General features: G+C 39.8%; 1 protein-coding gene across 1 annotated transcript; it reads right to left on the minus strand.

Annotated features, from left to right (window-relative positions):
* Nucleotides 1-4,066: 4,066 nt before the first annotated feature.
* Nucleotides 4,067-20,321, minus strand: LOC139740806 (uncharacterized). Its single transcript, XM_071651380.1, has 11 exons — nucleotides 20,154-20,321; nucleotides 16,909-17,015; nucleotides 15,248-15,386; nucleotides 14,158-14,318; nucleotides 13,393-13,560; nucleotides 11,831-11,961; nucleotides 10,257-10,339; nucleotides 9,206-9,327; nucleotides 8,128-8,209; nucleotides 6,231-6,341; nucleotides 4,067-5,699 (listed from the first exon to the last, which is right to left on the minus strand). Exons 1-11 carry the CDS (start codon nucleotides 20,319-20,321, stop codon nucleotides 5,145-5,147), a joined length of 1,827 nt encoding a protein of 608 aa, XP_071507481.1. The 3' UTR covers nucleotides 4,067-5,144.
* Nucleotides 20,322-21,544: the final 1,223 nt, after the last annotated feature.

Genomic DNA, 21,544 nt, shown 5'->3' on the forward strand with positions numbered 1-21,544 from the left:
GGGTAAGGCAAGGAAGCCTGCACAATGCGGTGAACCAGGAAGTTGCATATCAAATAGTCACAGATCAGGTCAGTATTATGAATAATTGAATTCAGAGTAGAATCTCTCAGTAGGAAGTTGAGATTTCAATTTCCTGCTTTGTTTCTACAGAAAATCGTGCCTTGCATTGCCTGGCATCCACCACCTACAAAAAGGTTGATGACAAATCATCTTGCATAACCTCAAATCACCCACTACCCAGTGTGTTTTTACTGAAAGAGAAAAGAAAAATAGAGGTACTGAGAGCATTAGCTTATATTATCTAACTTTACCTCACATTACCTTGCATAACCTCATTTTTTTATCATTCAGTTAATACATGCGAATTGAGCTGAATATATGGGAACTTCATAGCCAATAAGGCAGGTTTGATGACCCACATTCTGTGAAGCACAGTCCTCCCCTCCCATCCCCTCACGGTCTTACCCCTCTCCCCCCCCCCCCCCCCCCCCAAAACCACCAACTCTACCACCAATTTCCTACAAGAGCATTGGATCACATGTAAGACAAGTGCATACACTTGGGTTCCATGCAGAGTATGCAGTATTTCCTCCTTCTGATAGGATCATGGTCAGCTGCCTCAGTATCTGTTTTTCACAAAACTGACAACTTCCCAAGCTGTGTTGCCCAATACCACAATGTGAAAAAAAACAATAAAAAACAAAACAAAACAATGATTGGACCACGCAGAGGCTGGTTGGCCACTTTTGGTCAAATGAGTTGTGTCTTCTGAAATGAACAACAACAACATAAACTCTAAATCTAATGGGGATTTCCCTCTGTCCAGTCTTTATAGCTTCCTCATCAAAAACAAAAACAAAAACAAAACAAGCCGAGAGAGAGAGATATAGAGACAGAGAGCAATGCAATGAAAAGTGACAAAGTTTGATTGATGAAAATAATTTTGCAATCTGCACTGACGAACTGTCACTCACATACAAAAAAAAAAATGCAGCAACAGTTTACAAAGTGAAATTCTTCAGGAACTGCCAAATTTACTGGTCCGACATGACTAGTAAAAAAAATATTTATATATCAATAATAACAAAATTGTTGGAGCCTGGCAAGGAAAAAGAACAGGACCTTTAAATTTTGGTTTTGGACCAGTAAACAATTTAAAAATATCAAACTGGATATTTACTAGTCTGACAGGTACAGGTTGGACCAGTAGAAGAAAAAAAAATGGTTAGTGTGCAGCCCTGCCAAAAGTAAAACACTACCAGAATGGTTTTAAATGTTGTAGACATAATAAGACTGGGACAAGAACATGTACTGCTGCTACACCAAAACCCTGTTGAGGACAATTAAAGGTCATATGCTCCAAACCTTTAGAGTGAAAAGAAATACCAAGCATGGATACAAAAAGGGTCTAAATAATACAGTTCCACTGATGTTAACATAGTGATAAATGGTGTTAACATGTTACAAATAGGATAATAAAACCACTGCTGTTGCACCAAACACTGTTGAGGGCGCTTCTACAGGTTATATGCTCCATGTATTTGACCCTTGAAGTAAAAAGAAATGACAGGCATGGATTAAAAAGGGTCTAAAATACATTGTCCCATTGTAGGTCTCTAGTAGAGGAACAGCATGCTATACAAGCACTGCACTATTAAAAAATGTGTACAAATAGTCATTTAAAAAAAAAATGTCTTTGCTGAAATTTCCTTGAGTACTACCTAAATCTGAGACATGAAAACAAATCCTTATGTAGGTATTGCATAGATTCACATAATCCAAGCTTGCCACAGGTAAATAATAGCTACATCATCACACATTCAACTTTTCTTACTGTATAGTAGCATGCTTGGTATTGACCAGTCAACACAAGCAAAGCTTTAAGTACTCACTTTACCTCACATTACCTTTTTTTTTTTTTTTTTTTCTAGCAATACTACCAAGAAATGCATCACAGTGGATACACATTCTGAAGAAAGTCTTCTTCAGCGTGTTTCTTCTGGACACCTCGTATTACCTCGCATCACCATGAATTTCTGTCACCTGCATTACCTCATATTTTCCTACTACCCTAAACTGTTTCTCCTTAGCAATAAAATACAAAGTGATAAAGGGTAAGGCAAGGGAGCCTGCACAATGCGGTGAACCAGGAAGTTGCATATCAAATAGTCACAGATCAGGTCAGTATTATGAATAATTGAATTCAGAGTAAAATCTCTCAGTAGGATTTTGAGATTTCATTTCCTGCTCAGGTTCTACGGAAAATCGTCCCTTGCATTACTGGCATCTACCACCCACAAAACCTTGCATTACCCCAAATCACCCACTACCCAATGTGTTTTTACTGAGACAGAAAAAAGAATTGAGATATTGTAAGCATTAGGTAACATTATCTCACTTTACCTCACATTACCTTGCATATCCTCAAATCCTATCATTCAGTAAAAACATGCACATTGAGCTGAATATGGGAACTTCATAGCAAATAAGGCAGGTTTGATGACCCACATTCTGTGAAGCACAGTCCTCCCCTCCCATCCCCTCACGGTCTTACCCCTCCCCCCCCCCCCCCCCCACAAACCACCAACTCTACCACCAATTTCCTACAAGAGCATTGGATCACATGTAGGAGAAGTGCATACACTTGGGTTCCATGCAGATTATGTGGTATTTCCTCCTTCCGATAGGGTCATGGTGAACTGCCACCGTTTCCGGTTTTCACAAAAGTGGCAACTTCCCAAGCTGTGTTGCCCAATACCACAATGGAAAAAAAAAAAACCTGAAACAATGATTGGACCGTGCAGTGGCTGGTTAGCCACTTTTGGTCAAAGGAGTTGTGTCTTTTGAAATGAACAACAACAACATAAACTCTAAATCTAATGGGAATTTCCCTCTGTCCAGTCTTTATAGCTTCCCCATCAAAAACAAAAACAAAACAAAACAAAACAATCCTAGAGAGAGAGATAGAGACAGAGAGCAATGCAATGAAAAGTGACAAAGTTTGATTGATGAAAATAATTTTGCAATCTGCACTGACGAACTGTCACACACACACACAAACACACACACACACACAAAATGCAGTACTTAACAGTTTACAAAGTGAAACTTTTCAGGAATTGCCAAATTTACTGGTCTGACATGACTAGTTAAAAAATATTTATATATTAATAACAACAAAATTGTTGGAGCCTGGCAAGGAAAAAGAACAGGACCTTCAAATTTTGGGTTTGGACCAGTAAATAATCTAAAAATATTAATGTGGGTACCGGTATTTACTAGTCTGACAGGTACAGATTGGATAAGGAGGGGGAAAAAAAATGGTATGTGTGCAGCCTGCCAAAGGTAACATTACCAATATGGTTTTAGATGCTGTAAACATAAAATAATGCCTCCGGCACCACTTCGTGGCGGAGGCATAAAGACTAGGACAATAATGTGTACTACTGTTACACCAAAACCCTGTTGAGGACGCCTTTAAAGGTCATATGCTTCAAATATTTGACTGTTGAAGTGAAAAGAAATACCAAGCATGGATACAAAAAGGGTCTAAATAACACAGTTCCACTGTGTTAAAGTGATAAATGGTGTTAACATGCTACAAATAGGAAAATATCACCACTGCTGTTACACCAAACACTGTTGAGGGCGCTTCTACAGGTCATATGCTCCATGTATTTGACCCTTGAAGTAAAAAGAAATGACAGGCATGGATTAAAAAGGGTCTAAAATATATTGTCCCATTGTACATGTAGGTCTTTAGCACAAGAACAGCATGCTATACAAGCACTGCACTATTAAAAAATGTGTACAAATATTCGTCAAAAAAAAATTGTCTTTGTTGAAATTTCCTTTAGTACTACTTAAATCTGAGACATGAGAACAATTCCCTATGTACATCAATAGGTATTGCATAGATTCACATAATCCAAGCTTGCCACAGGCAAATAATAGCTACATCATCACACATTCAACTTTTTTTTTACTGTATAGTAGCATGCTTGGTATTGACCAGTCAACACAAGCAAAGCTTTAAGTACCTTTTACCATACTGGTATTGCTTCAGAGCATTAATTTCCCATAACTACAATCACCTTACATCATATTCAATTTGACTTCAATAAGACCAACAGACTAGGCAAAGTCTCATCTAAACGAACATATAGGCCCGAATTTACGAATGTGGTGCAAATGTAAACCATGGTTTATGCAAATTTTTTTTTACGTAAATACAATCTGCAGATTGTATATGCTACCATTTGTTCAGTATAAAACGTGCATTGATGTGTGCATATCAAAGCTATGCCCATTTCATGCTTCTTTTAGACCATGGTCTAAACTTGTACCATGGTCTAGGTTTAAACCAGGTTAAAATCATCTTTGTGAATTTGGGCCATAGAGAGAAGATGATGGAAGTTTATAGCATGACATGTTTTCAAAGTACTGGTTTTGGTTACAGCCACATATATGCACACAGGCATACGTGACACCATTGTCACCTTTAATACAACTCTCCCTTTAATAATGTGCATAAAATAATGATACAATTAATTCTCGGGACAATGATTTAGCAAATAGCCAACACTCATATCCTGGTCTGTTGGAGTATGAAAATCATAGATGTGATTGTTGCACTTTCTGTGAAAGAGTAAAAATCTAACATTTAACCCATTCTTTATGGGAACCTAGTGGCCTGCGCTTTAAGTCTATGGCCATTTCAGAATTCAGTATGGCACGGGTTAAGAATGCTTTCATTGTGAAACCAATCTTGATGATACTTTTATCATTTTCTGTGTCTGATTTCAATCATTTTAGTTTGAACATGGTGTGGACTTCTAAGTCAACTCCTCTTGATCTGCACACTATGCAAATGTTTACAGAAGTGCATTACTCTCTTGCTTTGTCACTTTTTGAAAAGAGCAACAGGACAACACCATTAAAGTATTTTTCTTACGTCCTATCATTGAATCAATCACCAAACTTTGGACTGCCTTTAACACAATGTCTTACCTAAAACATGTAGTACCTCTTGAGAAGGATGAACAGTGAATTTTCTCTCCTCCGATGCGACAGGATGCTGTCCCCTTCTCTGTTCATGGCTTCACAACACTTTACACCATCACAGTCTGTCACATGCCCCGGTCTCACGTATCATCTCCATTTTCTCTGGCCCCTGCCTCCACCTTGCCAGGCCAATCCACTCTCCTCATGGTATCCCTCCGCTCCACCAGTTCCCCATTGATGCCTCCAATGTCCTCATTGTCCCCCTTGGCGAGGCCGACGCCCTCTGCTTCGTCCGCTGCTCTTTTCTCCATTCCTCCCTCTTCCTTCTCGGCTGCATCCGCATCACCATTTTCGATGAGATGCTCATCTATTAGATTCTGCGCCAGGGGGTCTGGGAGTGGCGGATTTGCCCCTACAACTGGCTCTTCCTTGCCCTGCGCCCCGTGAATCCCGACAACCGCCGCATCTCCGCCCCCCTCTGGGTCTCCAGCCTCTCTCTCCATCTCCTCCTTCTCCTGCTGTTCCTTCTGCTCCAGCTCCTCTTCCTGTTTCTCCAGCTCATCCATCTCCTGCTTGAGGCGCTCCTTCCGCTCGGCAATTTTCTTGAGGTCCGCCGCTTGCAGGTGGCCCTTCAGCTCCACTGATTTTTTGATGTGCTCTATTACAGTGAAGGGGTCCACATTCACGTTGGATGCCTATTGACAAGATATGAAAAAATGGAACATTACAGAAGTTTTTGTTATGACACAAACAATAGCTCCGATCTCATAACACTACTCCCTGACAGCTTCTAAAAACTCTACAGCTGGAAAGGTAAAATACAGTTTGAAGCCTGTACGATGAATTTAGGCATGTCCACCATCAGAGCATACCTATGCACACATAAACAGACAATTCATTGATGCAGCTGATCACAAATGACATCCACTGTACACAACATACTGCAATGTACTGTAAAATCAGAAATTTTGACATGCATGAAACTTTAAGTGAGTTTCTCGATGAGCCAAGATTCACAGAAATAGAATGCACATGAAAGGTTTTGTCTACACAATGCATTAAATGCCAGTGGTAATTTGCAAAACTTCCATGCCTCAAAAGAGGTCATCGGCTCCAACTTGCAAAAGTTTCCTGCCGCGAATGTTGCTGGTTCTACAGCATACGTACTATGAAGCAGAAAGAATATGCCCTTGCAGATAGCCCTGCTAACGCTTAACACAACTCACTGCAAACAGCTCCATACTGCTGATGTCACTTCTTGGACTTGTGAGAGGCCCTCTACTGATGATTCTAGCTATGGCAGGAATATCTTCAGCTCCAGGGGTGGTATATGGCTCCTGCAGTAATAACAGCAAATACAATACAATTATCTATTACTGTAAAAGTGGATTTTTCAGTGTTGAAATTTTCGGCAATTTTATGCAACCAGAAACTAGGGCGAAAAATAAAAGCATGCGAATATTTTTGCTCCCCATATGTTCCAGTAGTCAATGTCTTGATTCCGCGAAATTAAAAACATGTGAAACTCATCCTACCTGGCTGAGAGCAAAAAACTACTCACGCGAAAATATCCACTTTTACAGTATGTGAAAAGAGAAAGAGAAAATTGTCTGCTGCCTTTGATTAGGGCAATCATATATTTCAGGAAAAACAAAACAAAATAACACACCTTAAAGGCGTAAGTATTAACTGCAAAATTATTCTTTTATTTTGCAATTGTAAACATGCAAATATCATTAAAAACTTTGTTGAAGTAAGATCTACATTACAAAAAAAAAATTTGATGTGAAAGTTTTGACATTCAATGACAGTATTTTGTAAGTTCAGTGCTAGTGCTAATGCTAGTGCTAGCTCCCAAATAACAGCGTTAAATAGAGCTCCAACACCGACGGTCAGATCAACGAAGCGATACCGATCAAAATTACAGATCACCAGCACTAGGTTTTGGAATCACAGCACCGCGAGCTCCACGGGAAATGCGCGACGAAAAAAGTGATGACGCATGATTACAGTCAAATGTTGAAAGATATAGCCAAAACTGCTTAGTTTAACCCGTTGAGGACGAGTCCCGAGTATACTCGGGCAGGTGTCTATGGGAAATGTATGTTGTGGCAAAATCAGTCCATCCTCAACGGGTTAAGACAAATAGTGAGGAAGACGGATTAAATGCCACAAATTTCATCCATTCCTCAAAATACAACTACCGGTATCTCAATTTTGCTCCCAGGCTCAGATTTATATAGCCATGTCTGGAGTGTTCGTGTTCTTTACGTGGGAGACCACTGCATTAGCACAGACTTTGAACGTAAAACGTGCATCTATAATAATATGGAAGTGAATACGGGTCTCGCAACGCTAACACGAGCACCGAACTTGAAATGAAGAAAATGATAATCCCTAGGGGCTAGTGTTAGTCAGTGGGGAAAAAGCATGTAAATCGCTAACACAAACGGCGGAGCGCGGTTCAGCAGACAACATTCAACACCAAGCCCAGCACCAACTACCGGAAATACGTCGTAATTTTGAGGTCAACTCCCAACACTGACGTGATTTCAAGTTCGGTTTTATCGCCGGTGCTAGTGCTGAGATAGCACTAGCACTAGCATTAGCACCAAACTTGAAATCACCCAGCAACATAAACAAAAATTATAAAGCAAAAGCACATCTAAAAAAAAAAAAAAAAATTAGTTCTAGATTATCAGTGCATATACAAACATGTAGGACCAGCACTCTTTATTTCAGGGGTATTAAGAATGGACAGACTGCTCATTTCAAGCATTGCCTATCAAAAAAGAATAAATAAATAAATAAATAAAAATAAATCATATTATGACTTTGAAAAAGGAAAAACAAATATTCATGATTGTAAAATAATACTAGTTGGCAGCTCCCTGGGGGGCATTTCATGAAGCATTTTGTCCAACAAAGTTGTCAGACCAACTTGCTCTCAGCCAATCAGATGCAAGGATTTCAGTAGCTTGTAACAGTTCGTCAGAAAAATATCCGACCAAAACGCTTCATGAAATGCTCCCCTGGTGTTGCATAACCAACCAAACAGGGGAAAAAATCCAGATAAACAAAACAAAAGCACAAGGTGGAATCCATGTCACTTGATGAGCTCACCAATTTGGGAAGGAATACAGCCAAACTCCAGGCATACAGCTGCATATCATCAATGAACGCCCTTATGGTATAGAACAATAACCTGGAAAAAAAATGAAAGCAGGGCTGCCAAAATTCCAATATCAAAATCAGGGAGAAACCAACAAGCACACTAGGAAGTATTTGTTTATCACATAAAAAGCACACTAGGAAATATTTGTTTATCACATAAACTGCAGTAAGTAAAATGCATTCCCATACCAGGGAGGCTTCCACATACTGTATATGCCATATATTTCTCAGGGTTTCCAGTGTTTCATATTTTGCAAGTCAGGTGGTATTCGCAAATGCTAAAACATACAAAAATATCAACTCTGATCCCAACATGACTGCGATATGCACTCCCATATTTCTCTGTTCACTGCTGTACTCCACAACTTAGAATTCAACTGCATCCTAAATTGTTTGGAAGTCCTGATTCACAAATAAATTTGACTGGCTTATCATAACTATGGCATATATACAGTAATCTCTTGACATAAGTTTATCCGAAGTTTTCATGGACCATCCTGCAGAATTTAGGGAGGCTTTGACAGCCCTATTAAAACAATATAAAAGACTGTCTGAAGGACAATCTTCACTGCATTGCCGAAACTTGTAAACTTTGTTTTCAAGTCACATACAGTCATTTATGGTTGTTAGTTGCTGATTGCCACCAGTAAGTCCGATATGAAAAAAAAAAAAAAATCTCATACATTCACAATGTTTTTTAATACAATTTGTATGAAATAAAGATTTCCATTTCAGCTTTTTGTGATCTTAAATTGCCTCCGAATCACAGAAGAAATGTAAACACTTTACAAAAACAACATTGTTTGCAATGTTGATAGATTTTCGTGAAACACAGACTGTCAAAATATTAAAACTCTCCGTAAGAATAGTTGATCTGTAATTAATCACTTGCAAATATGGAAAAAAGGAACTGCATGTACAAGGTGAGAGGAAGATTTAATAGTCCTAGACAGACTTTTCGATAAAAAATGTTACTTGTTGTTGGACAAAATAGTTGTGCATTGAAACAGTTCTAGAGCATCCTTACCGTACAAAGTCTTGGTCACAGACTTTGCTAACAATCATGACCTCGTGGTCCTTTTTGGGAGTCAGGTATGCAATGGCTGTAGCCCCACCTAGGCTGGTAGTAAGACCAAGGGCATTGTGGACCTAGTGGGAGTACAGTGCATCAGGGACAAGGTTAAAGATCGTGATCACACGTCCAAAAGAATTAAGAATTACAATCAAGTTTAATACTAGGAAGTGGCTGTAAAGAATGTCATACAAAACACAAGAAATACAGTGTGAGAGGAACCTAAACAAGAAGCACTGGGTGAAAGAAACCATGCTGCTGTAACTGGTCAAATTGTGTGTGAAGTAAACTACAGTTGAAGAAGTATATGCCTTCACTGCTAACTTTTAGGCTGTTCTCTTGAAATTATACAACATTTTCTGTGAACACAGTTCCAAACAAAATTGGGCTGTCTACACAACATTGCAGTGTTTCTGGATTAAAAACCAACCAAAAACCAGCCAACCAACTAACCAACCAACCAACCAAACAAACAAACAAACAAACAAACAAACATGCAAACAAACAAACAAACTATCAAAATAAAGTGAGAAGAAGTACACAGTGAAAGCAGTGATCAAATGATCCTTACTACATGCAAGCTTTGTATGACTGGTTACTGTCAACTACAGTGCACTCCCGTTATAACGAACACGATTATAAAGAAATTCCGGGTACAAAGAAGTAAAAATTTGGGCCGCAATATTAACCTCTCTATGCATATTTATTGCTCATTTGTTTGGTTATAACAAAATTTTGATACAACGAAAGAAATCTGCCGGTCTCAAGAATTTCGTTATAGCCGGAGTCCACAGTAGTTGTCATTTTTCTTACTCTAACTTCAGAAAATAAAGAAGAGACACAGATTTTTGAACTTTTTTTTTTTTTAAGTATCCAGTCTGAGGTACAGCAAGTACAGTTTACATTACTTTGAATTTATTATGGTGATAACAGAGATGAGTTCATTTAAGGTATTCAAGTGTAAATTAAATCTAGCCAATATTTCTGACCAAGGACAGTGTACAACCTGAATGAGATCTGAGAAGTAATTCTGTCCTCCATTCTTGAGGCTGTAATCCACGGCAGACAATCTGATGTGCTCCATAAGACCTGAGAAGGACAGGAGAAGACAAAACATATTCTCACCAAGAAATTAACCCAAATAAAGTGTTGTTGTGTAATAATTTGTCATTGCCATTCATCTTGTATATCAATTTTACTTCATCCACTTCCTTCTGAAATGCCTGCAAACTGATGTTTAAAGGGATGTACAGGTTTGGTTGAGATGGAGTTTTTAGGTTTCCAACTTTTTGTGAGATAATGGGAAACCTCTGCTGAACTATGAAAGAGCATACAATCCTAAGAGGAATTCTAAGTTTATTTGATAGAAATTAGGTTTGAAATGGCCAAGATATCCAACAATAAAGAGGTCATAATGATAGGTGGTCTCTCTTTTCATCAGGACTATTTTGTTTTACTTGTTTTTGTATATCTCAGCCATTTCAAAATTGATTTTCATCAAATAAACTTTGAATTCCTCATAGTATTGTATGCTCTTTATCATTTCATAAGAGGTTTCTAATTATCTCGCAAAAAGTTAAAATCTGAATCCCATCTCAACTGAAATTATATCATCCCTTTAAGTGGATATCTCATCAGCCTTGAAATCTGGTGGTGACTCAAGTCTCGCTGGCTGTGGAGACATCTATGCAACAATTCTTTGAGGCTAGCAGGACGTCTGGGGAGTTGTGGGAGAATGGGACATGTTCAGTTTCTTTTTCCAGTCACAACTGTTTCCCATCTCCAGCTGGTCTTCAGGTGTCTCCTTAGTTGTGGCAACGTTGTGGACACTCATTTTGTCTCCATGACATTTTTGCAACCTTGCCAAGACCAATGTCGACCTACTGGCAATGATGTGAAGACATTGTAGTGACATCTCCTTCAGTGAGATAGGCCCTTTAGTTTCAAAGTATATTCAGAGAGTTTGGTAATAATCTATACTCAAGTCTATGAAAGCTTCTTTCATGTGATCTCGATTAGCTATGTCGCAACCAAAGATCTACATGTTTTACTGACTTTTGTTTCAGAGTCTTGTCCTCTGCAGACTGCTACTGAAAAAAAATTGAAAGGGACAAGGAACTGTTGCTCGCTAGGTTTGTTGTGATTTAGGAATGATGCATACTTGAACAAAAGTGCTCTCTTTCTTTGAAGCAACTGCTTAAAAACACTAACAATATAGGGCATAACTTCTCTTCATCACAGACCATGAGATTCTGGCCTCTTCTCTTTCTATAACACCTCCTGACAAAACTCCCACCTGAGGAACCAGCAGAAGCTTCAATGTGGTTTTGTCGGAAGTCTGAGGCCTTTATACCCACGTTTTGCATTAATGATAACAAATGCATACACCTGTATACCTGAACATGCAAAAGTGCAAAGACAATCAAGTATACCCTCTGACGAAAAAAGAAAACCGTGAAAACATTCAAGACACAGGATTTACAGTATACAAAAATTTGACAGAGCCAATCCAAATCACATTTTCTTAGTGATGTCCCAGCTACACGTGGAACAGCAAGAGAGTTAGTTTGGTGGACTTACCATAGTGGCGGACAGGGCTCATGCTGGCCTGAGCATGGGGGTGGATCTGGCTGGCGCTGGCCTTGGGTAGGTTGTCCCACATCAGGTGAGGATACCGGTATTGTTTGTCTGTCGTATGCACCTTCATAAACCTGCAACCATAAAAGAAAATCTATCAGTGTTTATCAATATCAACATATATTTATATACAAATATATCATTTTTACATACATACATGTATAACATATATGATACACCACACCATTTGTAGTAATACCCAGGGGTACCGTCACAATATAATCGAAGGTGCAGTGTGGTGAAACGCCATCTTGTGTTCGTAAAATATACAGTCACAGCACACTGCCACCGTTGCAGCCAAATTTTAGCAGTTGGCAATAATGATCCCAATCCTGCAATGCCAATCCAACTCTCTTATGACTTTTTTTTTGAAATCATAATTACTTTTATAACAATAATATTTTTGATAAATACATTGTATATATATATTTTTAACACCTTACTACAATATTGAACAGTAATTAAAAAATGAGGTAATATCAATTCAAAAACTTGTCAGATGATTACTGTAAAAGTGGTTTCTTTCACGTACAGAAATTTTCTCGGATTCCATTGGTGCGGACTTTTTCGCATGTGTTTAAATTTGCGGTCGGTAATGATAGCGTTGTACAAGCGACGAGTTCAAAACATTTTCGCGTGATGTTAAATTAGCGGTTCGACCTCAAAGCGCGAAAAGCGTGAAAATAAAACCACCGCGAAAGAAACCACTTTGAGACAGTACTCATTTTACATCTTCCGTGGATTGGTAATCATAATGCATAGTGTGGTGCAGCTGTCTGTCGGTGACACTGAGATCACTGGTGTATGTATGTATGGTGTGTGTGATAAGGACTGATGTCATGATGCTATTGCACTGTCGAGATCATTGTTGCAACAAAATTTCTTCCATAAAGCACTAAAAATTACTGTCATCCATTTTTTTGGTAATCCTGGGTGCAGTTCTAAAAAAAAAATGAAGTAATAAATAATACAACGAAATGGCAGATTTCTACTGCATCTTATATATTATATAATGTGATATATTTATATATATTGCACTCATGTTTGTCTTCTAATTACACTGTGAAGCATAAAAAAACTCTTCAGACATTTTTACATGACAGACAAAAATCATTATTGCACTACTGTACCAATCCACAGGGGTTTGGTTTGCTGGTAATTTGAAATGGCACAATTAAGTGGTTACAACCATTTTTTTTCTTTTAGGAGGGGGGGGGGGTTCAATATGAATTTTAATCTCAGACAAATGAATCACTAAGAATAGTTGATATAAAAGAGAAACATGACACTTTGTCATCAAACACGGAGGCACATGCTGGCATTCTAACCACGAATACAAGCATGAGTTTAGAATTGAACAATCACCGGTTGATATTTACTTTAATGAAAACAAGAGAAGAACATCACAGATGTCACACACTGAAATCAAAGATACTATACACAAGGTGTGACCCTTAAGAAGTGGCACTATGTCTGTCGAAAGCGATTACGCACATTTTACTCACCATGCCATGGTGACATCAAACATGTCGGTGAACTGCTCCTCGGTGAATCTGAGAGGATGGTGAGTCTTGAGGATGATGAGGGCATGGAAGGCATCATACTTGAAGGTGTTGGCGGCAGTCACCGCATGCTTCGATTCTATCCTCCCAAAGGTATCCTCTGAAGTTTTACTGACAGTGAAAGCATGATGGAATCTCTCATAAGGAGCTGGAGTACTTGTCCTTTCAATATTTTGTCATTAGCAAAATGATTTATTTTTTTCAACATGCATGTATACATATATTATAATTATAGTTTTGTTATTAAATATTTCTTCATCTTGGCGACAGAGGAAGCACTTTACAACCTGAAGGCTACATCCCCCACCCTCATCCCCCCCATACACACACACACACACAAATCAATAACAAAGTATATTTAAAAAAAAAGAACAGCTCCTGAAAAATAGATGCGAATGTTAAAGCTACAAAAGAATGATTATTGAGCATGGAAATACATACCTAAGAAATGCACATAACTAGCTAAGATAGCACATTATCATTTTGATGATATTGTGGTAGGGATAAAGGTCCAGGGACAAAAAAAGAAAAAAAGACCCATAGAGCAGCTTGTGTCCATGTTGTACTCTGTACTCCTGCACATAAATCCACTCACATTTAGTGTCTACAACTGTTAATCCAAGCAAGTCTGGGATTTCAGAGCAAGGTAAAAAGGGTAGAAGGGATTGGAAAGGGAAGGTGAGAAGCACATACACCTTAAATGCTCACAATTTGTAGTCACACAGGTCACAGTTCTGAGACTGCCCCACCAAACTCTCCACGTACTCATCCTGCTCCTCAGCAGTGCCGCTCACTCCCGGTCTCTTGGACCTCAGGGGGTTGAAGATGGCACTCTCATGGGTGTACCGATTGAAGATGGACGTAATAAACTGGGCAGACAAAGCATATGAGCAATTCAACATTAGCAATTTTTTTTTTTTTTTTTTTTTTGGGGGGGGGGGGGAGGTGGAAGGGGAAGGAGTCGCAATTCAGCTGTGCCACTACTGCCACTGGGGGCAGCATTAAACAATTTTGCTGTAACAGCAGCTGCTACACCTCAGCCTGGTGTTAAAGGGTGTGCCACTCTCTGCCATTCAAACGAGAGCTTTGAGAGCAGGCATATCATGAATACCATTAACAAACCTACAAATAACGACCAATGAGATGAGCATGGAGATTTTGTCGTTGGACAATATTTAATCTTAAAAGTATAGAATTGTTTACTGTTTCCAAGCTGTCAACTTACATTATGGGCACAATTAGTGTGTTAGTATTGCTGGATGCAGAAGGTGCCACAATGCAAGAAATTACCAAATTTTACTTTTGGAGCATCAGCTGATAAAAGAACAAACCAAAACCGGATGATGATTTCCATGTACAGTCTCCTGTCTTAACGCCTGTTCACTAGTAGTGCCAATTCAACATCTAGATCAGGTAATTTTTGTGTTGTCCCTAAATGGCTTGTTATGGTCATGTGATTTTGACATTGCTGTCATGACAAATGGATACCTGGCAAAGCATGTTACTGGCATTCAAACGGACACCACTTTTATGTAATATGCCTGGCATAGCAAAAAAAACAATAACAACAACAAAACCCTCTGTTCTGTTATTCTATTGGTGAGTACCGTTAGCATAATTTTGTTTAACTTCAAAATTTTCACCATTGCTTTTTTTTAAATTTCTTTATTCATTGGTATTTTTTTTTAACTATCCTATTAACAGAATGGTCATGGGAACAGGCTGTAATATATCTGTACAAATTAAACCATTCCTCACAGGTAACAAGCAAAGGTTCTAGCTGACTTTGACGTCTTACCTGCAACTTAGTTTCCTTAAACAGCTCTTCGTCATTGCCAAGCCACTTCAGCACTTTGGTCTGGAATGTTTCAGGAATAACAAGCTGGCCTGATCTCCGACTGACACTGTAGATATCCTGGAACTTGTGGTACACCGTTCTGATGAGGGATTCCATAATTTAGGGTGTAATATCAATCAATTGCAAAAGACATTATAACGAGAAAAACTAGAAATGTCGCTACAGCGACTGGTTATACCCCCGTCAAACAACATTTCATAAGCTTTGGTCAAAACAACATTTGATAAGCTTTGGTCAAAAAACTGAGGAAGTAGTTAAATCCGCAAGATCTTTCCTTGATCTTCTGCCATTAATATGCCGTTACCATGGCAACGTACTTTCGGGTACTGTCGAAACATGCGTCTTGCACATCTACAACCAAAGGCACACGTCTGTACCAAGTTTCATGGAAATTGGGCAAAAACTGAGGAAGTAGTTTGCAACACAAAATTTTCCATCATTTTGGCTCATAATATGTGAGCTGTTACCATGGCAACATACTTTTTGTTACTGTCAAGAAATGTGTCATGCTGACCTATATCCTAAGACAAACATTCAATATGAATTCCATGAGAATTGGAAGAACACTGATGAAGCAGTTTTGCCATGAAGCATTTTGCCCTATATTTTACCAATAACATGCCGTTACCATGGCAACGCACTTTTTGCCACTACGGAAATATGTGTCTTGCACATTAACATATTCAGATGAACATCTGTACCTAATTTCATAAAAATTGATCAAAAACTGTGGGAGGAGTTCGCGACGCAAGATTTGTACCCATTTTTGCCCATAATATGCCGTTACCATGGCAACGTACTTTTGGGTACTGTCAAAAAATACGTCTTGCACATCTACAACCCAAGGCACACATCTGTGCCAAGTTTAATGGGAATCGGTTGAAAACTGAGGAAGTAGTTCGCGACGCAAGATTTGTACCCATTTTTGCCCATAATATGCCGTTACCATGGCAACGTACTTTTGGGTACTGTCAAAAAATACGTCTTGCACATCTACAACCCAAGGCACACATCTGTGCCAAGTTTTATGGGAATCGGTTGAAAACTGAGGAAGTAGTTCGCGACGCAAGATTTGCAACGGACCGACCGCCCGACCGACCGCCCGACCGCCCGACCGCCCGACCGACCGACAGCCCGACCGACCGCCCGACCGACCGTCCGCTGATTCCTATATACCCCCTTCAAACTTCGTTTGGCGGGGGTATAAAAATAAAGTAAAGGCCATAGAACAAAGAAATGCTGGTGAATTGCTTTACATTGTTATGTTGGGGTTTTTTTTTTTCATTCCATGATGCAAACACATACATATTTGCTCTAACCAGTGGTGGCACTCAGAACGATATGAAAGGAGACACCTGGCATTTATATTATATATTTTCCACAGCATTTTGTGTTGCTCTGGATACCAAAGAGTGTGGCAAATATCACTGCATGAACTGAAGAATTAGAGCATAAATCTCTGATGTTTGACTATGAACCTTTGGAAATGATTGAACAGTTATATCTTGAAATAAAGCATGCACTATCAAACAAATAGAAAAAGAAAGAAAAACAAAAAAGTTGTTGCATGCTCCTTATAAAAATCTTGATTGAGGACATACATGCAGTCTGGATGCTGGGCAACCTTCCATCGCAATCTGTAGTCTTCTAGACTTGCAATACCAAGCTTTTCCTCACTGGAACCAGCGCACTCCTTTTGGTACCATTCCTGTAGGAAGACAGCCATGAATTCATCAATTTTTAGTGATCGTAAATTCTGTAGTCTTAGTGGTCAAATTAATAAAATCCTGTACTTCCTGTGTTCTAAGTCACAAAATACATAAGACCATATAACTGAATATTACCCATATTTTGTGAATGAGGTCATTGCCATGTTTTCATGTTTTGCACTGCTCTTGACATTTGCGCACATTTGCTAGATCCATCCCTGAATATTTTCCACATTGCATAATGATGTAATCACAGCTGTGCATGTACACAAAAGATTACACTGCAGAATTTATCCAGATCTAGATCTGCACATGAAAAAATTGAATTGTTACCCCTGCGTGTTCTCACAATACAGATTTGAAAATATTTATGGTCTAGTGGGTGCCATACAAATGTATTCCATTCCACTTCCGGCCTTGTAGGTAGAATTATGACACCAGACCATAGTACATGTATAAAAACATGTCCATATGTATTTTGTGAACAAGCAGGGGGCATAATCACATTTAAGGGTGCATGGTCCCGGTGTTTTAGTAAAATGCGTACGCGGGCGCACGGCGCAAGTTTCCTTTAGATACCTCAGGGATGCCAAGTTCAAATTTTTTTTTGTGAGTGAGATTTTCATGACTCAGCATCTTGGCGAGCAAATGTGCGCGCAAGCGAGGGTGTGGGAGGGTTTTTCCCCCCTGTGGCCTCCCACGGTAGGAAGCTTTTTCAATTTTTAGCTCTTAATGGTGCGATCAGGTACATACTTAAGTGACTATTTTTCACTTATTTTGAAAGACAATAGCAAAATATACCTTCAATTTGTAACAATCACTTTAATCATTTGAGCTATGCTCCTTATTATAGGCCCAAATTGCAGACTTCACCCGATGCGTGAGAAAAATGGGTGCCATGCCTGAGATTGTGAGACGTCCCCTAAATGCTTGAGTCTAACTCAGAATGCATGAGACTTGGTAGCTCTGAGACCTACGCTTTCGACTCCTCTTTAGCGCTTACGCTGTGGCCCACTTCCCCGAGTCCGAAGAAGTCTGATTCACTGTAGCCAGTGGTCCAATCATAGTTCGGCTCTTGATTCGGCTGAGGGGGATGACAGTTTTAGCAAACTTCTTTTGTGATGTCACAATAACAAGCACATATGCATGCACCCTGGCATTACTATATAAGACTGCGCGATGCACAGAGAAGACAACGAAGGCAACGTTACTTTTAATAGCAACACCTACGGTACGCACTTTACTCTTGATTACAGCTCAACTTAATTACTACATTACTATATTACCCCTACATAGATATTTCTCCTATAATGGATGCGTAACACAGATCATAGGATCTAACATGATTATAGACTTCGAGTCTATGACTAGGTCTAGGCCTATATATCACACAAGCTGGCAAAAAAACCATCAAACATTACAAAATGATTCATCATGCTATATCCTACTCCTACAATTGTAGCCCCTACCCTAGGCACAGAGCTACCAAGTCTCACGCATTCTGCGTGAGACTCAAGTACTTAGAGTCCATCTCACGATCTCACGCATGGCACCCATTATTCTCACGCATCGGGCAATGTCTTCAACTTGGGCCTATAATACAATGTAATGAGCATAGCTCAAAGGATTAAAGTGATACCTGGTAGTTGCAATTGAAGGTATATTTCCCTTTTGTCTTTCAAAATGTGTGAAAAATAGTCACTTAAGTATGCACCTGATCGCACCAATAAGAGGTAAAACTTGAAAAAGCTCCCTACCGGGCCGTGAGAGGGGGGAAAACCCCTCCCACACCCTCGCTCGCGCGCACATTCGCGCGCCGAGATGCCGAATCATGAAAATCATGATTTTAGATATGATGCCTCGAACCGATTTTGCTCAAATTTCGTAACTAGGAAACTTGTGAAGCTTTATGGACATAATCAAGCGAATTGCCGCAGTCCTTTCATTTTCGCGTTGCATTGCAAAAAAGCGTGGAGACTCCTTATAAGGGGTGCCCCGGGGGTTTCTTATAAGGGGGAAGGGGTTACTTATAAGGGCCGGGACGGGTTACTTATATAAAAAAGGAGGGGCCCCCCTTGTGAGTGGGTTTCCCGAACTGAGTTATTGTCATGATTGTGTAGCGTCAAGATTCAAGAAAGGGAAGAAGACAATGCTAAACTTCAAACTTAAAAAAAAAAAAACATGGAAAAAGATGATAACATACAAAATCAGACGCTAGCTCCCGTCTCACTGCACTGACTATTTTAAATGGTGTAATTTACCGTTGCCCTGATTGAACGTAATAAGCGTAAACCAGTTCGGGAAACCCACTCACAAGGGGGCCCCTCCTTATAAGTAACCCGTCCCCCTTATAAGTAACCCCGTCCCCCTTATAAGTAACCCCCGGGGCACCCCCAATAAGTAGTCTCCACGCTTTTTTGCAATGCAACGCGAAAATGAAAGGACTGCGGCAATTCGCTTGATTATGTCCATAAAGCTTCACAAGTTTCCTAGTTACTCACGAAATTTGAGCAAAATCGGTTTGAGGCATCATATCTAAAATCATGGATTTAAATGCGATGTCAAACGACCCATGCGAATGCTGAAATGCGAGCGATTACTGGCGTGAGTGTCGCCAGGCGCGGCGGCGCGGCAATGCTTGAGTGCAGACGTGGCGACTGAGTACGAAATGGTCTCCGTACTCAGTCGCCACGTCTGCACTCAAGCATTGCCGCGCCGCCGCGCCTGGCGACACTCACGCCAGTAATCGCTCGTATTTCAGCATTCGCATGGGTCGTTTGACATCGCATTTAAATCCATGATTTTAGATATGATGCCTCAAACCGATTTTGCTCAAATTTCGTGAGTAACTAGGAAACTTGTGAAGCTTTATGGACATAATCAAGCGAATTGCCGCAGTCCTTTCATTTTCGCGTTGCATTGCAAAAAAGCGTGGAGACTCCTTAAAAGGGGTGCCCCGGGGGTTACTTATAAGGGGGACGGGGTTACTTATAAGGGGGACGGGTTACTTATAAGGAGGGGCCCCCCTTGTGAGTGGGTTTCCCGAACTGAAACAATAGTCCCGTACGAAGAAAATTGTGTAATGTTATCGTCCTCGCCTGATAAACAACGCATTTTGAGGTTAGAATTCTACTTACCACATCATGAGGAACCTGGTTAGAGAATCTTAGTATCGATGAGGCTGGCCGAGGTTTAATGTCGTATGAAAATGTTAAGATCAACAATCGAAACCATCCATACAAGGCAGCAGAGAGCAGTGTCAACCCTAGCAGACAGAGTCGTTTATTCATACGAGAACCAGCCATGATCATGACGTCGTAATGGTCAGTCATCACAATACACACACATGTACACACAAGAGTCTAGTCGCGCGTAAACATAAGAGCTGCCGTCGCGTCGGCGTCGTCGCCCGCTGGCCTGGGACTTCCAGCCTGGGAGTTGACTGACCGTGACCGTGAACGCGGCTGGCCAGCTAGATCTACTACTGGTATAGTATTAGTATTTTTTTTTTTTTTTTTTTTTTTTTTTTACTACCAGGTAGCTCCTTTTGGCTCGTCGGTTTGAAGCTCTCGGGAAACGGTACGTACATTTGGTAGTCGGCTAACCCCGTCGCGGGGCGCTGTAACACAGTAACAGCGCCCCGAAGCAACCCATGCAATTTTAGGAAGCACTCAAATGCACTGCAACACGTAAACAACTCACCGCTCAAAAGGACACTTGGATTCGCAACGAAAAGCCACATGATATAAAACCATTATTGTTGAACAATAGAAACGACTATGTATTTCTCACCATTACCTCCGAAAACAAGATAAATAGTCATCTTTGAGACCGTCTAGTCGAGATACTGTCCGTTCGCCGTTTTGAACGTATCACGCAAATATACTGATCTGCGCATGCGCAAATGAATATTCATATTTTACGTCATCTGCCATAATATGTACAATGTTGCTCGTATTTGGTTCTCGGTCTCATTTAATAAAGGACACTTGTTCGTACCAATACGATAGGTATCATGGAGTTCAAAGATGCTCTAAGTGAAGTAGAGGAGGATGCAAAAAGAATTAAGTTCAAAGTGGAGCAAATAGAAATTATCAAGAACGCAGTGAAACAGAATGACACCTTCCTAATGTTGCCAACTGAGTTTGGCAAGAGTGCTTGCTTTGGTTTCATCACCAAATCTTGGAAGTTGGATAAAGCAGGGCTGCACACTAACCCATTTTTTTTTTTTTTTTTTCTGCCGGTCCAACCTGTCTCTGTCGGATCAGTAAATATCCATTTTTCCTCCCCATTTTTGTACTGGTCGGAACAGAAAATTTACTGGTCAACAACAACCTGAAAAAGCATTAACTGGCTTGCAAATTTATTTTCATGTTTTTGTCGACAATAATATTACCTCCCCCCCCCCCCAAAAAAAAAATACATTTTGCAAATAAACATTTTGTAAACTCAAGTGCCTTGTTTACGGATCATTTTCTTGAGAAGGAACAAAAAGGAATCATTTGTGAATTGATTTGTTGATACGAAA

This window comes from Diadema antillarum, unplaced genomic scaffold, assembly GCF_040938485.1.
Source record: "Diadema antillarum isolate AM-2024a unplaced genomic scaffold, OU_Dant_1.0 seq00000885_RagTag, whole genome shotgun sequence".
Classification (NCBI taxonomy): Eukaryota; Metazoa; Echinodermata; class Echinoidea; order Diadematoida; family Diadematidae; genus Diadema; species Diadema antillarum.